The sequence below is a fragment of the Pseudomyrmex gracilis genome, unplaced genomic scaffold (assembly GCF_002006095.1).
Source record: "Pseudomyrmex gracilis isolate BER0280 unplaced genomic scaffold, ASM200609v1 scaffold_1542, whole genome shotgun sequence".
Lineage (NCBI taxonomy): Eukaryota > Metazoa > Arthropoda > Insecta > Hymenoptera > Formicidae > Pseudomyrmex > Pseudomyrmex gracilis.
In genome coordinates, this window is record NW_018022126.1 from 7040 (window position 1) to 26793 (window position 19754).

General features: G+C 33.8%; 2 protein-coding genes across 8 annotated transcripts; one reads left to right on the top strand and one right to left on the bottom strand.

Moving 5' to 3' along the window:
* Nucleotides 1-1039: 1039 nt before the first annotated feature.
* Nucleotides 1040-2992, top strand: LOC109862251 (muscarinic acetylcholine receptor DM1-like). Its single transcript, XM_020442238.1, has 2 exons — nucleotides 1040-1067; nucleotides 2185-2992. The coding sequence occupies exon 2, from the start codon at nucleotides 2251-2253 to the stop codon at nucleotides 2818-2820; it is 570 nt and encodes a 189-aa protein (XP_020297827.1). The 5' UTR covers nucleotides 1040-1067; nucleotides 2185-2250; the 3' UTR covers nucleotides 2821-2992.
* Nucleotides 2993-10605: 7613 nt separating this feature from the next.
* On the bottom strand, nucleotides 10606-18159 carry LOC109862252 (neuronal PAS domain-containing protein 4B). 7 transcript variants are annotated; one of them, XM_020442240.1, is made up of 10 exons: nucleotides 17498-18159; nucleotides 16789-16970; nucleotides 13737-13798; nucleotides 13535-13624; nucleotides 13177-13383; nucleotides 12924-13108; nucleotides 12736-12842; nucleotides 12468-12621; nucleotides 11286-12345; nucleotides 10606-11178 (listed from the first exon to the last, which is right to left on the bottom strand). In XM_020442240.1, the coding sequence occupies exons 1-9, from the start codon at nucleotides 17506-17508 to the stop codon at nucleotides 11319-11321; spliced, it is 2025 nt and encodes a 674-aa protein (XP_020297829.1). In that variant the 5' UTR covers nucleotides 17509-18159; the 3' UTR covers nucleotides 10606-11178; nucleotides 11286-11318. The 7 variants fall into 7 exon arrangements, with proteins under 7 accessions (XP_020297829.1, XP_020297833.1, XP_020297830.1 ...); XM_020442244.1 differs by having other exon boundaries at nucleotides 10606-12345; nucleotides 16789-16965; XM_020442241.1 differs by having other exon boundaries at nucleotides 10606-12345; nucleotides 13177-13368; nucleotides 17498-18158.
* Nucleotides 18160-19754: the final 1595 nt, after the last annotated feature.

The window sequence follows — 19754 nt, forward strand, 5'->3', positions numbered from 1 at the left end:
ACAGAAGTGTTTCAACCAAAAGTAGTATCTAAACCGTTATGGTAGAGTTGATCAAGTTCGGTGAAAAAAATTAAAAATTGGTGTGGAAGTGAAGGCGTTACCGAATAGTTTACAGAATTTTATGCTTTTTTAATGAAAAAATACTTTCATATATGTGATGCAAATCTAGCATCTTACATGACTTAAAGAATTGTTATTTCAATTCAAAAAACTCACGTGAAAAATTTACACGTGAACGCATATATATAAATGTATGCATACATATACACAGTGCATTCAAAAAGTTCCGGGACTGATGTTGTATAAAATCAAAAAGTGGCGCTATCTGTGTTTCCATTGCGAAATATTTTTTTTCACTTTTCCTTTAGCTACTGTAAAAATTTGAAAGCGCTATCTCGATTCAGTAGCGAGTGCGAAGTGTCGGAAGTGTGTGTGTGTGTTCGATTACGCGTGTCACGATCTTTACGATAGAGCAACAGCTGCAATTAAATTTTGTTTTAAATGAAGAAATCCGCTTCGGAAACACTTGAAATGTTGCGTCAAACCATGGAATGGCGGAGTCATGGCGAAGGGCGGCCGGTGAAAATCCGCGCGGTGAAATCCAAAATCAAGACAATGCTCATCTCTTTTTTCGATTCTCATGGCATTATCCATAATGAATTCGTTCCTCCGGGTCAATCAGTAAATGCTGCCTTCTACAAAGATGTTCTCGACAGATTATTGAAACGAATAAGGCGCGTGCGGCCGGAACAGTACCGGTCCGGCGATTGGTTCCTTTTGCATGACAACGCACCGGCGCACACGTCAATATTGGTATCGCAGTTTTTAGAGCCAAAAAAGAGGTCACAGTTATCAACTACTCCCCGTATTCGCCAGATTTGGCTCCTGCGGACTTTTTTTTTGTTCCCGAAATTAAAAACGATGACGAAGGGAGAGCGTTTTGACGATGTTACGGACATCCAAAGGAACGTGACACGTGTCATCAGGGAAATTCCAGAAGAGGCTTTTTCTGGAGCCTTCCAGCGACTCTACGAACAATCAAAAATTTGTATAGAGAGAGGACGGGAGTATGTTGAAAGCTGAATAAACCATTTTTACATAACTCGTGTTTTTCTTCATAAAAAAAATTAGTATCGGAACTTTTTGAATGCACTGTGTATATACGCACATTTTTTCGCACAACATCCTGCGATCGGCTCTTACTGACCGGACTTACATTTATTTATTAGTTTGAAAAAATTCTTGTTTAATTTAAGTCATCTTCAGTGTGTTCTTTAACCAGAAACTTTCACATCTATTCCCTTCACATGTATATGTGACAATTCAACGGTAACTGTTGTAAAGTAATATGGTTTAAAAAGATCTATTTACTGATTGTATTACTGTGACCTTGGATTGTGCCGCCAAGATCGGGTCAAGGTCACGTCGATTTTTTTAAATAGAACTCCCTATTTTTTATTGCTGATTCTTATAGCCTAACTCAAGAGCTTTCCAAAACACTATAATAAAGTCTATTTTTAAATACAAAAATAGAGGAATGGCAATAACAAGCTAACACCAGATGTTCGGGTACAATTCTTTTTTAATTCAAAGATTTTAAAAAATGTTGACAAACGTTTCGATCCACTATGGGATCTTCTTCAGTGTTTTAATAAAAAAGTACATAAAATTACAAAAAAATTATGATCTATTCGAGATCATAAAGAATATGGATAAGAAAAGAAACGCTACATAAATATTCAAAGAAGCGAAAGTGGCAGCAAAGTGTCAGTCAGTATTACATAAGAGGACGTAAAACGTTCTCCCGCTTGGAATGCAACCGACAGACTGAGCAGCTCCCTCCATATTCAAGATATATGTAACGATTTTACCTCTAAAGTTTATTTTCATTAAGTACTTTTTGACTTATGATCTTTTTAAACAATACTACTTTTGTCTGAAACACTTTTCTGTAAACCTTATATTTTCTGAGATATTTAAGTGTTCCGGTATTTTTTCCACTCTGTATATAAAATGTATATACATACATATATATATACATTCTTCAGATTTAAAATTATTATTACTAAGGTATATCTTTTTTTCTTTCTTTCGGAATTAAATTATAACAGATAATTAAGAAAATCACTATTGTTATTATAGATAGTTAAGAAAATCACTATTGTATGTCTACTTTCTTTTTAGGTTTATACGATTCTAATTAAATTGCCAAGTAACGGCAGTAAGCACAGTGAAGGGGCGAGTATAAAAATGATCCACGACGAATCTATGTCGATCCAACTACACAGCATGGTAGAAGACAGCGAAGATGATATTGGTGGAGGAAGTAAAAGTGGAGCAGGTAGTGGTAGTGTTAGCAAGCTTGCCCGTCTCGGTGTAGGTCCTATGTCGAGCTCATCGATGGAAATGAGGAGACCGTCACAGATGCCGGACATCAGGATACCGCTAAACGCAAAAAATATAGCAAAAGTGGCCAAAATCTCAATACCGAGTAAGCAACCAAATAAAAAAAAGAAAAAATTCCAGGAAAAGAAGAGCGAGCGAAAAGCCGCAAAAACACTTTCGGCCATCTTGCTGGCGTTCATCATCACGTGGACTCCATACAATATCCTGGTGCTCATAAAATCCATCACCGCCTGCACGTGGTACATACCGCAGGAGTTATGGGACTTTTTTTATTACCTTTGCTACATCAACAGTACTGTGAATCCGATGTGTTACGCTCTGTGCAATGCGACTTTCCGTAGAACTTACGTGAGGATTCTCAAGTGTAAGTGGAATACTAGAAATCGCGGCCCAATCGATAGGGGATATCAGTAATCAACGGTGCGTGCCTTGATTTTTTCGTATCGGTTTTTCCGCGTTTTCAATATTCGCGTTCTACATAGTTGAGAGTCAACGACTGCGTGCGTTTCTCACACGTATGGACATGTAACACATATATATTTATACGTACCTCACAGAAACAACATTGAATTATTATTATTATCATTATTATTATCATTATCATTATCATTATCATTATCATTATCATTATCATTATCATTATCATTATCATTATCATTATTATTATCATTATCATTATCATTATCATTATCATTATCATTATTGGTTGTTGTTATTTTGTTGTTGTTGGTGTTATTATTATATTCTTTACTTTTCTCCTTTTTAACGCGTTTCTCAGACCGCACGAAGAAACGTAAACGAGGAGGCCGATGAATGTCGCGAATAAGTTTGGCACTCACATAAAATATCCAAAAATTATTCTGTTCCCAACAATTGTTCATTTTGCGAGTATTTCGGCTTCTTTTAGGCTGATTATATGTATATATAAAATCATACATGCAGACGTCGGTAGTAAATCGTTCGGCCGCTCGAGCAGCTGTCTCCACACAGAAAAAAAACAGACTACTTTCGAGTGTTTCTCTGAGTGATTTTATATCACAAAGACGAAAAATTAACCTCTTGACGACCGCGTCGTCCCCGCATCGAATCAAACGCATTTTTTAATGAACGTTAAGTAAAGGATGATAACGTTATAAATTATGTTGATAATCCCTGATAGGAAAACATTTACAAAATTATGTGACGAAATCTTGCACTAAAATTGTAATTTGCAATTATACAGATATATTTTGAGAAATAAATGTAAAAATATTGATCTTTTATAAAATATTTGTAGTTGTTTGCAAAATTACTTTCGGCAAAAGAATAACGATATGGCGAATCATCTTAGCAGTATATTTGCAAGATTAATTTCAAAAAGAAATTGTCTAATAATTGAGAAAAAAATTTCAGCTATGTGATGTTTAAAATATATAGAAATATAATTACATATGAAAAAAATCAACTTAATTCATGTATATATACTTATGGAAATAACGACTTTTTCGCATTTTTTGACAAATATTATTTACAAAATTTTATTTCGACAAAACTGTTGCGTTATGGCAAATCATCTTAGTGCAATCATTGCAGGATTGTCGTTATTCATGATGCCATTTTTGTGCAATATTTTCACAATTTGCCTATTAGGGATTTGGTTATCTCTTGTTAAACCATGGAAATTTAATGCTCTAGTGTAATTGTGTTGCTTTATTGCACCAGTGTCCATTAACGCATAAGAAAGGATTTTTAACGAACTATCTTTGTCAAGGGGTTAATATGATACTCGGCGACGTAAACGGATCTCAAAAGAAGTTCATGTTGCTTATAATATTCTTAAGAATCGATTTTCAACATTGCAAATATCGATTGTTTATATTATCGTGTAAATTCATAATACGGCAGTAATTTTTTACTGCTGTATTAAGAATTTTTTAGATCGCAGATCTTTTGGAGAAATTGAAAAGGTTCTCAGCTTGATTTTATTTAAAAGTTTGCAATCTTCGATGTTTAAACAAGCCGGTGGAAATCTTTGAATGTTAAACTGTACTTGGCATCGAATATGAATATTTATTATTTTTTATTTATAGTAACAGATTGCTATATCACTGCTTTCGAAAAATTGTAAAACTGAGTTCCATTTGCGTTGACAAAAGGCATGAGTCTCGGTCATCAACACAAAGGCTGTGAATTTAGAATTCCGATAGTAAACGTCCATAGATTTTGATTAGAGTTTTTGCTTTGTAAGTGTATAAGTTTTCTATATAAATAATATATGTATATGCAAAAAAAGTTTTGCTGATTAAGTCTTAATAATAAGATAAGAAACTGACATGTTAACGCTGTTAAGCTATTCATAGATCCCGATTTTCAATATAAAGTTAGCATCTCAGTTTTTAATTCGTAAACTCTTTAAATATAAGCGAAAACTCTAAACAGAAATATCGGCATTTATTATATATCGGAATGCTAACTTTACACTTATCAACGCATTAGTCAAAACGCACGTAGCTCCTTCGAGTTTCGCGAGAAGTAACGCGACGTGGATACTGCCATGAATATAACGTTTATTAATATCTTTTCGAATCGTGCAAACCACAAAGGATTACGCATTTGAATATTACGTGTCCGGTACACTCGGGACCAGAAGGTACCGGTGTTCCCTAGTGCGGTCGCCATCGCCATTGTACCGGAAGCATCGTTCTTGCTATTGAAAACATTACTTTATAAGAAAGAAAAGAATAGGGGGCAGGAGGTGATGGGAAGTGATAGCAAAAAGTGAGGAAGAAGAGAGAGGAAAAAATGAGAGAAAGGAAGAATGGGGAGAAGAAAGAGAAGGAAGAAGAAGAAAAAGAAAAAGCGGCGATAACAAAGAGTAACAAGTGTAAGATAAAAAAGGTTGCGCAAGAATTTACTTAGTAAAATATCGAAAGATAAGAATATATAATCTCTTTGTACGCGTCGCGTAAAAGCGTGACGGGCGATGTAAACATTTAATATAAATTTTATGACGTAGAAAAAGTGTAAAACTGTAAATGAATGTGTTTAAATATATACTAATGCTGGAGAAAACTAGGAACAAAGTGGGAAACGAAGATTCAATGATAAAGTACGAAAAGGCTGGGGCAGCCAGCGGAGTACGGAAGGATAATTAGCGATTTTGAGAGAAATGCAAGAGAAAAGAATAAACGCTAAATCGAATTCTTCCGTAAAACTAAAATAAGATTCTAATTATTGTGCCAAAAAGCCTTAAAAGATTATATACCAAGAGTATATGACGATAGACGCGTGCGCGCGTGCGCACGAGGCGGAGCATTATGGAAGGAACGTCGTAGTGTACTTTTGAGGCTATTGAGAAATCTAATATACTGAAGGATTATAGTTAATAAAGACAGAAAACTGAAAAAAAGATAACAAAATAAAAGAATTGTGTCAAGCGATACTTTAGCAATCGAGATCTTATAAATAAATTAAAGTCAACCGTACGCGCGCCGACATGCCTATAGCGACCTCAAGACTGCTCTTCATTCTCGATTATATATATACATATATATATATAAAATTTCGCGCGATCATATCTCCATGATGCAACAGAAAGATGCACACAATTTTGTACATACATAACTCTCATTATTTTTCTTACAATTTATTTCTCACGCGCCACATATATTCCCATAAGTGTGTTAATCACAATTCTCATGCTGATAATATATTACCCGCTTTTCTACTTTAAGAAAAAGTACTCTTTACCTCTGTGTACCGTTTATCACTCGGTATTCAGGACAAGAAACATAATCGCTGTTTGAATGACAGTGATGTTCCTATGTACGCGTCGGCACGCGTGCGTTTGTGTCTTGTACAAAATATCCACACGCACACTATACATGTGTACTCTCGCGCGATCAACATATACACATATACACGGTGCAGTGTCGCGGAAAGTACTTGTGAAGATACATTTGTAGGGTGCGTCGTCACGCATCTACTCTCGATCACGCACGATTCATAATAATTTACGTGAAATCTGTAAACGAGATTCATGATGATTTACGTGAGATTTACGTGAAATCTGTGAACGAGAGACAATGCGCGAGTTTTGATACACTCCGTACATGTATGGCAACGAGAAAGAATGACGAAATAACGTTGATCACAACTAAACCTAGGTACATCAGGTAGACGCGACGATCGTTACGAATCACTAGCGTAATTAACGAGTACAATTAAATGATGTATGATTTTGATCGATTATTCGAACTTTTGATACGAGGATTTGATGATCGATTTGGAAGCCGTTTACGCGAGCTATTACACTGATATAAACTGTGTACTATTACATATGTTTATCAATGATAACGATTGCTTCTTTGATAACTTCTTTTCCTAGACAAGAAGTTAAATGTTTAAAAAAGATACGACATTACGTCTTAAAAAACACTTGAACGAGATATCATATCAGTATAATTTCTCGCGTTTCCTGGCATTTTGAGCCGGCGATTACGCTATCGAATACATGGGAAGAAGAAAGGGAATGGAATAGCATAGGTCTCGGTGATATTTTTTTACCTTTATATTTGATCTTGCGCTATTCGATCTTGTGTGATGTGAATTTAAAATGCGATAATAAACGCGACGTTTATATGAGTGCGACGAAACATAGAATCATAACGCTTGACGCTTTCGTTGTACTTATATTATTTTGCAACACGAAAGTGACGTAAAAATATTAATGTCTCGCAAGATTCTGTTAGGCTTATATAGCACATTTATGGATTTCAACACTTTTGCGAAACTTTTCAATGTGTTTAACTTTTGGAATATATCTCAATATATCTCAAAATACATTATGTATAAAAAGTACCGGTACCGCAAAAAATCTCGAAAACTAGGCATTTTACGAAAAAGTGTTTCAGATAAAACTTGTAAGGTTTAAAAGAATCTATTTATACTGATTGTATCAGTGTGACCTTGAATGATGCCGCAAAGATCAGGTCAAGGTCACATCGATTGTTTTAAATAGAACTCTTCATTTTTTTATTACAGATTCTTATAGCTTAATTCAAGAGCTTTCCAAAATACTATAATAAAGTTTATTTTCATTAAATACTTTTTGAGTTATGAAGGTTGAAATGTTAGAATACTTTTTCTACGAAGATGATTTTGATCGAAATGAATTTTGTGAGCTCATAATGCAGAGAATTGACAACAAACCTAACTTTCTCTTTAACATAGATATTTTTTGAGTAAAGCAACATTCGAAATGAATGATAACGTCAATAGGTAATGACGTTAATACCGGCAACACTCTAATATTCAACCCTCATAAGTCAAAAAGTACTTAATGAAAATAAACTTTAATATATTATTTTTTGGGAAAGCTCTTGAGAAGTAAGTTATAAGAATTTGCGATAAAAAATAGAGTATTCCATTATAAAAATTCATGGTAACCTTGTCTAGACCCCTTAGCAATGTTATTCAAGGTCAAACTTATAAGATTAGTAAATAGATCCTTTTAAACCCTACAACTTTTTTATTTAAAACACTTTTTCGTAAAATGCTTAGTTTTAGAGATTTTGCGCGGCATCGGTACTTTTTATACACCCTGTATATTGAGAAAAATTATTGCGGTAAACATAAAAAAGTTGGTGTATTACTTAGCATTTTATAAACGGTAAGACTTTGTACTTCAGTACTCTCTTTGAGAAAAAAATACAATAAAATAAAATTCGAACGTAAATCTGGAATAAAACCAGGGGAATTGATTACTTTTGAGATGCAATGTATCAAATGAGAAGTTTTGGGAGAATAGTTTTTGATATAAATAAAATAAAATAACATTCCTTGAAAAGTAAGCAATGAAGTGTGTAATGTGTGTGTGTGCGTGTGTATTTGTGTAAGATCATTGATATGATAATTCATATGATAAGAATTTTTACGTTGTATTAAATATAAAAAAGTGTGAGCTATATTTCTTTAGTATATAAAAATTTATTTTCTCTAGAATTTCAAGAAGATCAAGTAATTTGTGGACACTTAGAATATCTGTGTTGATCATCTAGTTAAAAAGAAAAATTACTCTCAAGTTACTTTTAAGTTTGTAAAAATGTATTTTCTCGCTATAGACGTACAGGCTTAATTTTGTTTATTTATTTATTTCAACACTAGAACATATCTTCGAAGTTCAATTTTGTTGTTGAAGAGGTACTTTGTATAATATTTATTTATTATTTATATGAAATATCTATAAACGCGTAATATATATCAAAAAGAATGTGTGTTTTTTAGTTGTTAATCAAATTACAGATCACACGCGAAAGCAAGTCTGCATGCATATAGTTGACTTCTGCGGCTAGTATTGTTTCGAGATAATGTGTGGAATTTTTGTCTGATACCGTTAAAATATGTACACAAATGAAAAATCGATAGAAGCTGCTATACTACTACTCTATTATATGTATAACGAATAACTGCCTCTCTCCTTATTTACATACTTTCATAGTATCACGTCGAGACGTAACTGTAATGTAACACAATACACGCGTGTCGCAAAAGAAAAAAAAAGTTTCTTCGTCAGATACATTAAAATGTACAAAGCGAATATATTTCGTGATCGTTAAATGTAAGATTTAAGTATTTTTCAAAGAAAATTTCGAACATATATAGCGCATGTACCTGGGTATCTTCTCTTACGACACTGCATACTCATACATAATTATATATAAATACATATATATATATATACATACATATATGTATATGTGTGTGCGCGCGCGCGTTTGTGTGTGTGTATATATAAATATGTGTGTGTGTATATATATATATATATACATGTATGTATATACAGAGTGTTTCATTTTAATTGACGATCTAAAATATCTTTTGAACAGTGTATTTTAGAGAAACATGTTTCAAACAAAAGTATTGTTGTATTGTTTGGAGCGGGACATAAGAATAGTGTCATTGATATGACTTCGGAGAATTGTTTGAAAGTCACGTCAAGGTCATCATCAATTTCTTAAATGGAAGTGCACATATGTCATTACACATTTTTATAGCTTATCTCGAGAACTTTCCAAAACACTATAATGAAATCCTTTTTTAATACATTTATAACTCGAGTCTTATAACTCGAAAAGTATTTATTAGAAAAGGATTTCATTATAGTGTTTTGGAAAGTTCTCGAAATAAGCTACAAAAATGTGTAATGAGATATGTGCACTTCTATTTAAGAAATTGATGATGACCTTGACGTGACCTTCAAACAATTCTCCAAAGTCATATCAATGACTATTTGTTATGTCCCGTTCCAAACAATACTTTTGTCTAAAACATGTTTCTCTAAAATGCACCGTTCAAAAGATATTTTAGATCGTCAATTAAAATAAAACACTCTGTGTGTGTGTGTGTGTGTGTGTGTGTGTGTGTACAGGATGTATAAAAAGTACTGCGTAAAATCTCGAAAACTAGGCATTTTACAAAAAAGTGTTTCAGATAAAACTTGTAGGGTTAGGAAAAGAATCTATTTACTGATTGTATCAGTGTGACCTTGAATGATGCCGCCAAGAGGTCAAGGTCACATCGGTTGTTTTAAATAGAACTCTTCATTTTTTTATTACAGATTCTTATAGCTTAATTCAAGAGCTTTCCAAAATACTATAATAAAGTTTATTTTCATTAAATACTTTTTGAGTTATGAAGGTTGAAATTAGAATACTTTTTCTACGAAGATGATTTTGATCGAAATGAATTTTGTGAGCTCATAATGCAGAGAATTTACACAAACCTAACTTTCTCTTTAATATAGATATTTTTTGAATAAAGCAACATTCGAAATGAATGATAACGTCAATAGGTAATGACGTTAATACCGGCGACACTCTAATATTCAACCCTCATAAGTCAAAAAGTACTTAATGAAAATAAACTTTAATATATTATTTTTTGGAAAGCTCTTGAGAAGTAAGTTATAAGAATTTGCAATAAAAAATAAGGTATTCCATTATAAAAATTCATAATAACTTTGTCCTAACCTTAGCGATGTTATTCAAGGTCAAACTTATAAGATTAGTAAATAGATCCTCTTAAACCCTACAACTTTTATTTGGAACACTTTTTCGTAAAATGTGTAGTTTTAGAGATTTTGCGCGGTACCGGTACTTTTTATATATCCTTTATATATATATATATATATATACATATATATATATACCTATATATATATATGTATATATATATATATAGGTATATATATATACTTGAAATATATTCGCGTACGATGTGTGCTATTTATCTCAAAACGAATATTCTCGACGCGTATACCAGAACTAAACGAAATAATATACGACTTTTTTTAATCGTAGATTATGTAAACACCGACGTAATCAGTCTATGTTTATATACGTGTTTTATATTAATGAGGAATTTACGATTCGAGAATAATGTCTAAGATACCAAAACAAGAGAAGCGCAGAGAGTAAGAATAAACAAGACGAACGAGAACGTGTAGAAAATTGTGTAATGCGATACCGATAGAAATTTGGAAGAATATACTCCGTTGTCTGTGACAGAGATGTATGTAATTATGACACAATATCCGAAGAGTTTTTCTTTGTGTGCGTTTCACTCACAATCAGAACAAAACCTCCAATAGACATCTAGTAGATGTCACATGGAGCTGTTGATGTCTAATAGACATTTAATGGAGTTTTTGTTTTATGTTGTGTGTGTGAGTTCTTCCCACTTACGTAGCTATCCTAGATGACTTCACGTCCTACTTTCTTCTCTACATTTTCTCTAAGAAGAAGGAAGAAAAATATTCTTATATGAATATATTTTGTTGTTATTTATTTAACTAAGTAATATTCCCGATGTTTGTGTAAAAACTAGAAATTATTACGTACATTCCTTGTTGGACTGTACATTTGCTTTCTAATTTATTTCGAGAAGTCCTTGCTATCGCTTTCCGTGGACTGTCCTTTTCTACGTGGTAACTGTAGCGTAATAGGCTGCACTATGTCTTGATTCTGTTTCTTGGGCTGAACAGTGGGATGACCGGAAGTTGCTGCGCTGCCGCGGTGGAAAGTGATCTTGAGGTTAGGCACATGCTGTTCCGTGCCGGCCCAGTCAAAATTGAAGATGGGCGCCTCCGAGTGTCCCAGCGTGTCCGAGTCAGGTGTGTTGACTGGCGTAGTCGGCGTGGTAATGTACGGACTGAGTTCCTGGTGGATCACGTCCGGCACTCTCTGTAACGTGTCTGACCACACTGGACTGGCACCCCAGCTCTCGAGAATAGTCGTAGTTTCCAATGGTTGTTCGCTTCCAGCGGTGCCAGTCATCGGAGATGAGGCGATTAAAGTCTTGCTTGGTAATCGCTTATGTAACAACAAATTGCTTCTTTCTGAGCAGCAATAGTCCCGATCGAGATCAGTAAGATAATATTTAGTGCCAGGCACTGATAGTACATCCGCTGGACAACTGCTTGAATATTGGGCGCCATGGCATTGCACAAACTTGGCTCGATAACTAGCTAGATGTAGAGAGCTCTTATGATATTGTTTGTGATGATACCTGACAGAGTTATCGAGGGTGTGTTGCTGATGACTAACAATCTGCACGGTTCTGCCTTCGTGCTGCTCACTGCCAGTTATCGACATGTCCACCGGCTCTGCGTCATCTCGCATAATTCGTCCGCTGGGATAATCCATCGATTGTACAGTTTTTGAGACGCTACTATGGGATTCCGCTTCGGATCGATCCGGGCGAAGCGACGGCGAGTGTTGGGTGTCGGTATCATTGGAATATGTACAAACGTATTCCTGAGACTGATTAGCAGTAAGTCCTGCGGAAGGATACACGATGCCGCGACCCTGACCACCGGGACAAAGTCCGTATGTAAATTTACTTTGAGACGAGTACTGATATAGCCACGAACTGGAACGCATCACTTCCGCTTCCTTATCGCTGTAATTACATGCACTCGTGTGTACAACATAATATATGTTGATTAATTATTATTGTTATTAATTTATTTAATTGAGTTGTTTAATGAGCGGATATTAAAATCGATAAACAGGCGAGCGTACGTGAGCACTTGGTTTGTGCAAACGATGATGGGATGTTGGCACTCGTCGGAGGTGTCTTTGACCTGCAGCACGCAATGTACCCAGAACCATCTTCCCAACCGACTTTGTAATCTCAATAGAGCGGTAGTAGATCGCTCTTGATCGGATTGAATAACTAAAAACATTACCAATTTAGCAAAAGAAAAATGTGAATTTTACTAAAAAATCGAGATACAAGAAAGGAAAAATTAAAGAGATGAAAAAAAACAATTGTTTATAGTTCGTATACCAGTTTGATGTTTGCAATAAGCTGTTCTTATAGAGTCCCAATGAAGCAGATTGTACCACGACACGTTGACCAGTTCGTCACGAGTATATTCCAGATGACTTTCCGCGCTATAAAAAGCAAAACTTTTTTAAGGAAAAAACAACTTACAAGCCTAATTATATCGTTATTGATACTAAATTAGATGTTACGTTTTATCAATATGCAGGTACTTCATGTCCATCGAGTGAATCGTGGTGAAGATATTGGTAGCGCCTTGTACAATACTTTCTCGAGTTTCTGGCAGAACTACTGGTGTGCAGGAAGCTAGGAAAACAAACTCATTGCGGTTGCAAACGGGAACAAATGGCAGAAAGTGACCTTCTACGAGAACTACCTGTGAACACAAATGCGGCATTCCGCAAAAACTAACATAATCTCTCTAATCGGAGTTATACCAATTACCTTTTGATCACCGAATCGCAGCTGTCTGCGAGAATTTCTCGATACGTTGATTCGACACAGAAATAGTCTTCTGTCATTGGGAATGGGACTGTTTCTAGATAACTGATTTTGTACTATTACGTGATCCTGCTTGTCAATTACATCGTACACGCTGTCGCCGTGAATGAGTAAATCTTCCTGTACATCTTGTGACTTATTACAATATATCTTTCAAATATTTAAATAAAATATTTGTTTTTTATTTTAATATGACATTTATACAAAATGCATTATATATATATATATATATATATGTATATGTATATGTATATATTCATACATATATTTATTTAATGACTTATTAATGACATTACTTTACCATGGAATGTCCGAGATAATCTGCCGCGTTTTCTGATATGTATAACAATTTTCCTTGCTGCGTCATCATCATAATAAAGCCAGACATCGCCTGGAAAAAATGCACAGATTGTATCTCGATAATATAAGATAAATAATAGACAAATGTGAAAAAGAAATACATTAAAAGAACAATGAAAAATAATTAACTGAAAGATAATTACTTTTGAAAATCCTATATTGGGTGTTGGAATATTTGAGGACTCGGACGGACAATTTTTTAATGCTGAAACGGAAAAATAAATCAAAGAAAAAATTAATATTTTGTTGTACTAATAACATGTGTTGAAAAAATATTGTATAATTACAAAAAACTATATAATTATAATATAAAAAAACTATATAATAACGTCAAATAAACAAACAAATAAATCGCTATCAATATATGTATAATGATAACGTGGGTTTACAGGCGACTAAAGTATGATAAGAAGAAGTCGTTATTTCTGTTTTTATTTTACGCAACAAAAATGTGCAAACGCATTTGATAAGTTTATCGCAGCTGTAAAAAGCTACTTTTTATTTGCATTCCTAGTCAATGTTCTAGAAAGACCCACAAATTACGCGCAGATTTGAAAAACGCAGAGAATGAAAGAAAAATATAACTAAGAAAATTAAAATAACGAGATTTTTTATGTTGAGAAGAATTATCGATTTGGAGCCACAAAGTGTTGGTTTCTATCGATGTCAAATGTTAATCAAGTTTAACATTTCAAATTCAATGTAATTCCATAATTCTGTCTCTTTTCTTTAGAAACTTTCTGTTAGAAAGTATTATCCATCTAAGGTCAAGTGTCAACTTCCATCTATGCTATTCAAGTGAAAAAATGTATTTCTAATTCGATATAATTCTTATACTCTTTTTGAAAAATACGATACTAGATTTTATTGTGTATCAATTTCTCGTTCCTTGCGTGCTATTCTTACGCTTCATTGTGTTTCGAGCCTTAATCGCGTACGATTGTCCCGGGGCACGCGCGCAGGCTTCCAGAGGACTAAAGAAGAAGAGAGAAAGAAAAGGAGCCTATTTCAATCTCGTGCTTTTTCGCACAATCGCTCGCGCGCTCGCCACCCCTTCGTTTAAAGGTTTTCCTAAAAAAGTAAAAGGGAAAAAGATATATGCACTAGAACAAAAGAGAGAGAAAATGGTAAGAAAAAATGCGTATGCTAATGTGCAGCACGGCAGCGTTTACTAACAGCGCTACATGAGACTATAGTATCCGATATCGCGAGACAATGAGCGCGAAAGAGAAAGAGAGAGATGACTAGAAAGGTGGAGGATAGGGAGCAAGGGGAAAGGAGAGTAAAACCGAGAAGAAGAACGCAAGAGAGAAAGGGAGGCTGAAGCAGACAGCAGAGGGAATATGCAATACAGAAAGAGAGAGAGAGAGAGAGAGAGAGAGAGAGAGAGAGAGAGAGAGAGAGAGAGAGAGAGAGAGAGAGACCTGAAGAGGAGGAGAACACGATGAAGGGGGAAGAAGGAGTGTGGGTTACAGGAGCGTGAGAGTGTTGTTGCAAAGGCCGACAGGTCAGCGGATCACCCGGAACTCGCGCTTAGACTTCGCTGAGTTTGAACGCGCGCCGGCCGATCTTACCTTCTTGCATCGCTTCGCTTCGCTTTGCTTTGCGCTCACCATCGGTCTCTCTTTTCTTCCCCTCTCCTCTCCTTTTTCTCTACTGAATCCCTCTCGCTATTGATATCCATCGGGATACTATGTTCCCCGCCATTTCTCCCTACGTCTACGAGAAGCTTTTTAGTTGGGTTATTCTCTCGACAGACTCCTGTGTAGTCAAATAGAAATTCTTCTTTGCGCAGATTGTTTGAGCGAATCACTAACCGATTACAACGACATGAAGCAAGAAGAACTGTTGCTCGTGCCGCGATATCGCGAAAACAAATCATACTAAAATTTATTGCTATACTTGATATATATTGAGTAATTTCATATTTTTCTTAATTAGTTAATTATTTTCATAAAACAATAGTGTTATATACAATAGTAAAATCATTAATTTAAATAGATCATAAAAATCATAAAACTATTAACACGTTAAGCGCCATAACAGGATAAAAAATTTTAATAGTGATATTTTTATACTAAAACAGTTTCAAAATTATGAAAAAAAATGTATTTACCTAAATATGCCGCGGCACATGACATGTTTAAGAATATATAACATTATTCTATATTAGATAACTTTTACACTTATTATTACGTAAATTATATTGAATTATACATTTTTTTATTTTTTATTTTATAACATTTGTTAGAATATAGTTAATGTTTTAATAATACCTTTCTTATATTTTATATATTAATTCTTACTCATCAAATTACATAATGTATGTAATTTTACGATATGTCCTAATCATTGCGCATAATTCAGTGCGACAAGAGAAGTAACGTAGCTCTGAAATTTTAGCGCACGAACATGGGGAATTGCACAGCACAACCGCTAGTACCGGCATTCAAGTCTCGGACGCGATGGATATGAATTATAGTGTAAAGATATAGCAATCGCAATATCCCGGCAGATTTGCTTTAACGCCTCTTGTTATTTTTATCCTATGGCACAAGTTGGAAAAATATACAACTTACGCATATCGGGCCATCTTGTATTTAAAAAAATCACTTTTTTTATATTACAGTATTATTAATTATGTTGTCTTTAATTATATGCAAGTTGTAAAATTACGACTGAAGAAGACTCAGCTTAGATTAAAATGTTATATCGTATCGTTTATATTTGAAATATGTAAATATTATTTACATATTACGTCTTGTGTTTTAGCTCGAACAAACTGTAACACTCAAACGTAGGCCTGCTTTTTCGCTATCCGAGATTTGAGGAAAAGTCAAATAATATTGATTATAAAAACTTTTACAAAACACAAGACGCAGTAGTTACATTGATATTTCCTAGGCCAATATTTATTTACTAATAATTATTTTGCGCGTGTATTGCGTATGTAACATGAAAAAATTATATGCAATATTTAGCAACCGCATTTTGCATCCATTTGCAGCTTAGAACTTCGATAATTCTTGGTTTCATAAATATCATACTTTACTTCTGATATCTCAAGTTAGACTTCGAAATACTTGTTCATAAAGGCTTGTAACTCGCAAAGAAAATTTGCTTGCAGTACATAAAAAAAGAAAAAAAAAGAGTTTTTAAGTTTAAAGACGCATGTAAAGTTGATCGTTCATCTACCTTGCTGAAAGTAGTTAGCTTTGCGTAGGAACACGCAGACCAAGGCCATAAGCTGCAGCTGCGAAAGCCTTTGGCGTGTCGAGGGCGGTAGCGGCAGTAAGTCACGTAGATTCGCGATTTCGGCGTTTATCAGGTCTCTTCGAAGTTTGCTGGCGCCTTTTGTAGACTTGCTTGCATCTATCCTTCAAGCACACACTCACGTTACCGTTGTGCTGCTGCACGCGCGCGCGACACGTGCGTGCCGCGCCATATGAATGTTGAGTTTTATCAGAGTCCGATCTCTGGAAACTTAATCGCTGATCAAAAAAAAAAAAAAAAAAACTATCCACTTCAACATTTCGCATTCATTTCATTTTATACTTTAACGAAGAAAGCATATTTATCCAGGACATTCTATTACATATGTACAAAATCTAAACAATCGCGAGGGATGAACTCACCCCCGAAGGAAATCACGAACGATTCGTCCTTTATTTCATAATTTAATTTCAATCCGTTGATATCGTTACAGTAATATTTATTAATCAAAAGATTTGCTAGATGACACTAAAGATTATTTCTGATATGACTTTTGATATATGATTTGTGTATTTGCTGTTTTTATTTAAAGCAAATAATTCTTGCTGAAGTACCGAACGCGACAATTCCAGTGAAGATGGCGATAAAGAAATTGAATGACGAGAATGCTGATACTGCGGCCGTAACTTACCGATTGAACATATTTTGCTGACCAGGAAGACATCAGTGGTCGATCACTGGTGAACAACAAGCAAGAGGATATCCGGGTCGGCAGGTTCGCGCAAAACTGCGGCTACGATCTAACATCCGGGTCATAACGCGCTACTACACTGAACACGTGGATGGACTGGCGGAGGCTGGTTCTCCTACCACCACCAACATCACTACCACCTCCTTCTCCTTCTTCTTTTTCTCCTCCTCCTCTTCTTGTACCACCACCTTCACAGCCATCACCTCCTCTTCATCGTCTACCTAACCCTAACCTACCTACTTACTACCTACTACTTCTTCGTCTTCACCGCCTTTTTTCCTCTCGCTCCCGCTCGTTGTACCGAAGTTTCTTCTTTCTCTTCCTTCTTTTCCTCTTCCTTCATGCCAGTTAATCCCTTGATCTCGCTCTTGCGTTTGTTCATTGCATTTACTCGCTCGCTCTTAAGTCACGATCAAGCCGCGAAGTCTTGTTCCTTTACCACTGCCACCATCATCGCCACCACCTCTGCTACTGGTTGCACGTCTCTCTCCTCTTATATGCGGTTTCTGCTCGCAACTATCACGCGGTTCAGCTCAGCTCACCTCAATTTGAGAAACTTTTAGGACCCATTGTATAATACAATCGCCCACATTGTATATAACCGCAACGTAATTTAATTAATTAATTAAAAAATATACATATGTATCAACTATGCCATTATTATATGTAATAAGAGAGTTTATTAAAATATACTAATTATTACTATCATATATATTTAGAATACATACGTACATACCATGTATATATACATATAAATATATATATATATATATATATATGTAAATAATATATTCTCTGAGCATGTAATATAGTTTTACATGTGCTATAAACAGATTTAAAAATAACTATTTCTTGATTTATATATAAAACCATATATTTATTACAATTACCACATGTTTAAAATTTGATAAGTAATAATAAAAATATCCGGTAAAAAATTTTTCATATATACTTATACATAAATTAAAATAATTATATCTAATTATTCAAATTTATATGTGCCGAATATGTCCATACAATTTTATACACGGAGAATTTCTTTTTTTAAGAGAATGGCTTCAGAGATATTCCATATCAAATTACAAAATAACTTTATTAGTATCTTGTTAGATACAAAAAAATTATATAAAACTATATTTTTACTATTGTTTTAAAAAATTTTTGATATATAATTATATATACTTATACACAAATTAAACTTATTATATCTAATTATGCAAATTTATATGTGTGTGTGTGTGTGCCGAATATGTCCATACAATTTTATACATGGAAAATTTTTTACCGGGTATACATATGCGGATTTCAAAATAACAATATAGTTATTTATATTTATCACTTCTATTATCTATCAAAAGCTCGTAACATCGTTATTTAGTATTATCAGACTTTCTACAAATATACAACATTTCTTACATACACGTATACTATATTAATTTATTCTTACCCGGTAAAAAATTTTTCATATATACTTATACACAAATTAAAATAATTATATCTAATTTATATGCAAATTTATATGCCGAATATGTCCATACAATTTTATACATGGAGAATTTCTTTTTTTAAGAGAATGGCTTCAGAGATATTTCATATCAACTTACAAAATAACTCTATTAGTATCATGTTAGATACAAAAAAATTAAATAAAACTAATTTTTACTATATTTTTAAACAATTTTTGATATATAATCATATATACTTATACACAAATTAAAATAATTATATCTAATTATGAAAATTTATACACCAAATATGTTCATACAATTTTATACATGAAAAATTTTTTACCGGGTACATTAGCAATTATATGATCTTTAAACAAGTTTAATTTATAAATACATATTTGTGTATATTTAATAAGAATTTATCTTTTATTTAGTAATAACATGTGTGTCTCATGTAATATGAATAATTTGAGTGCAAATAAATGGTATCTATATATATGTATATATACATATATATAAATATATATATATGTGTATAAGTATACATATATATATCTATAAATTTTGTTAGATCTAAACTCTGAAAGTCTCATCGGTCATTGCTCTTTAGCGAATGGAATCTTCCGAACATCCCCTGGTTTAAATACCGTTGGGACTTTGTCGGCATAAATCTTGGTATTCTATTTCTCTTTCCCTTCTTCTCCTCTCTCTTCCTTTCTCCTTCTTACATTTTCTTCTTATTTTTTTAT

Coding starts and splice junctions, on each gene's coding strand:
- LOC109862251 (XM_020442238.1), top strand. CDS start 2,251: ATGATCCACGACGAATCTATGTCGATCCAACTACACAGCATGGTAGAA.
- LOC109862252 (XM_020442240.1), bottom strand. Junction 13,799..16,788: donor AGCTAACTACTTTCAGCAAG/GTAGATGAACGA, acceptor TTTCCGTTTCAG/CATTAAAAAATTGTCCGTCC. Junction 12,622..12,735: donor TTATTGCAAACATCAAACTG/GTATACGAACTA, acceptor TAATGTTTTTAG/TTATTCAATCCGATCAAGAG.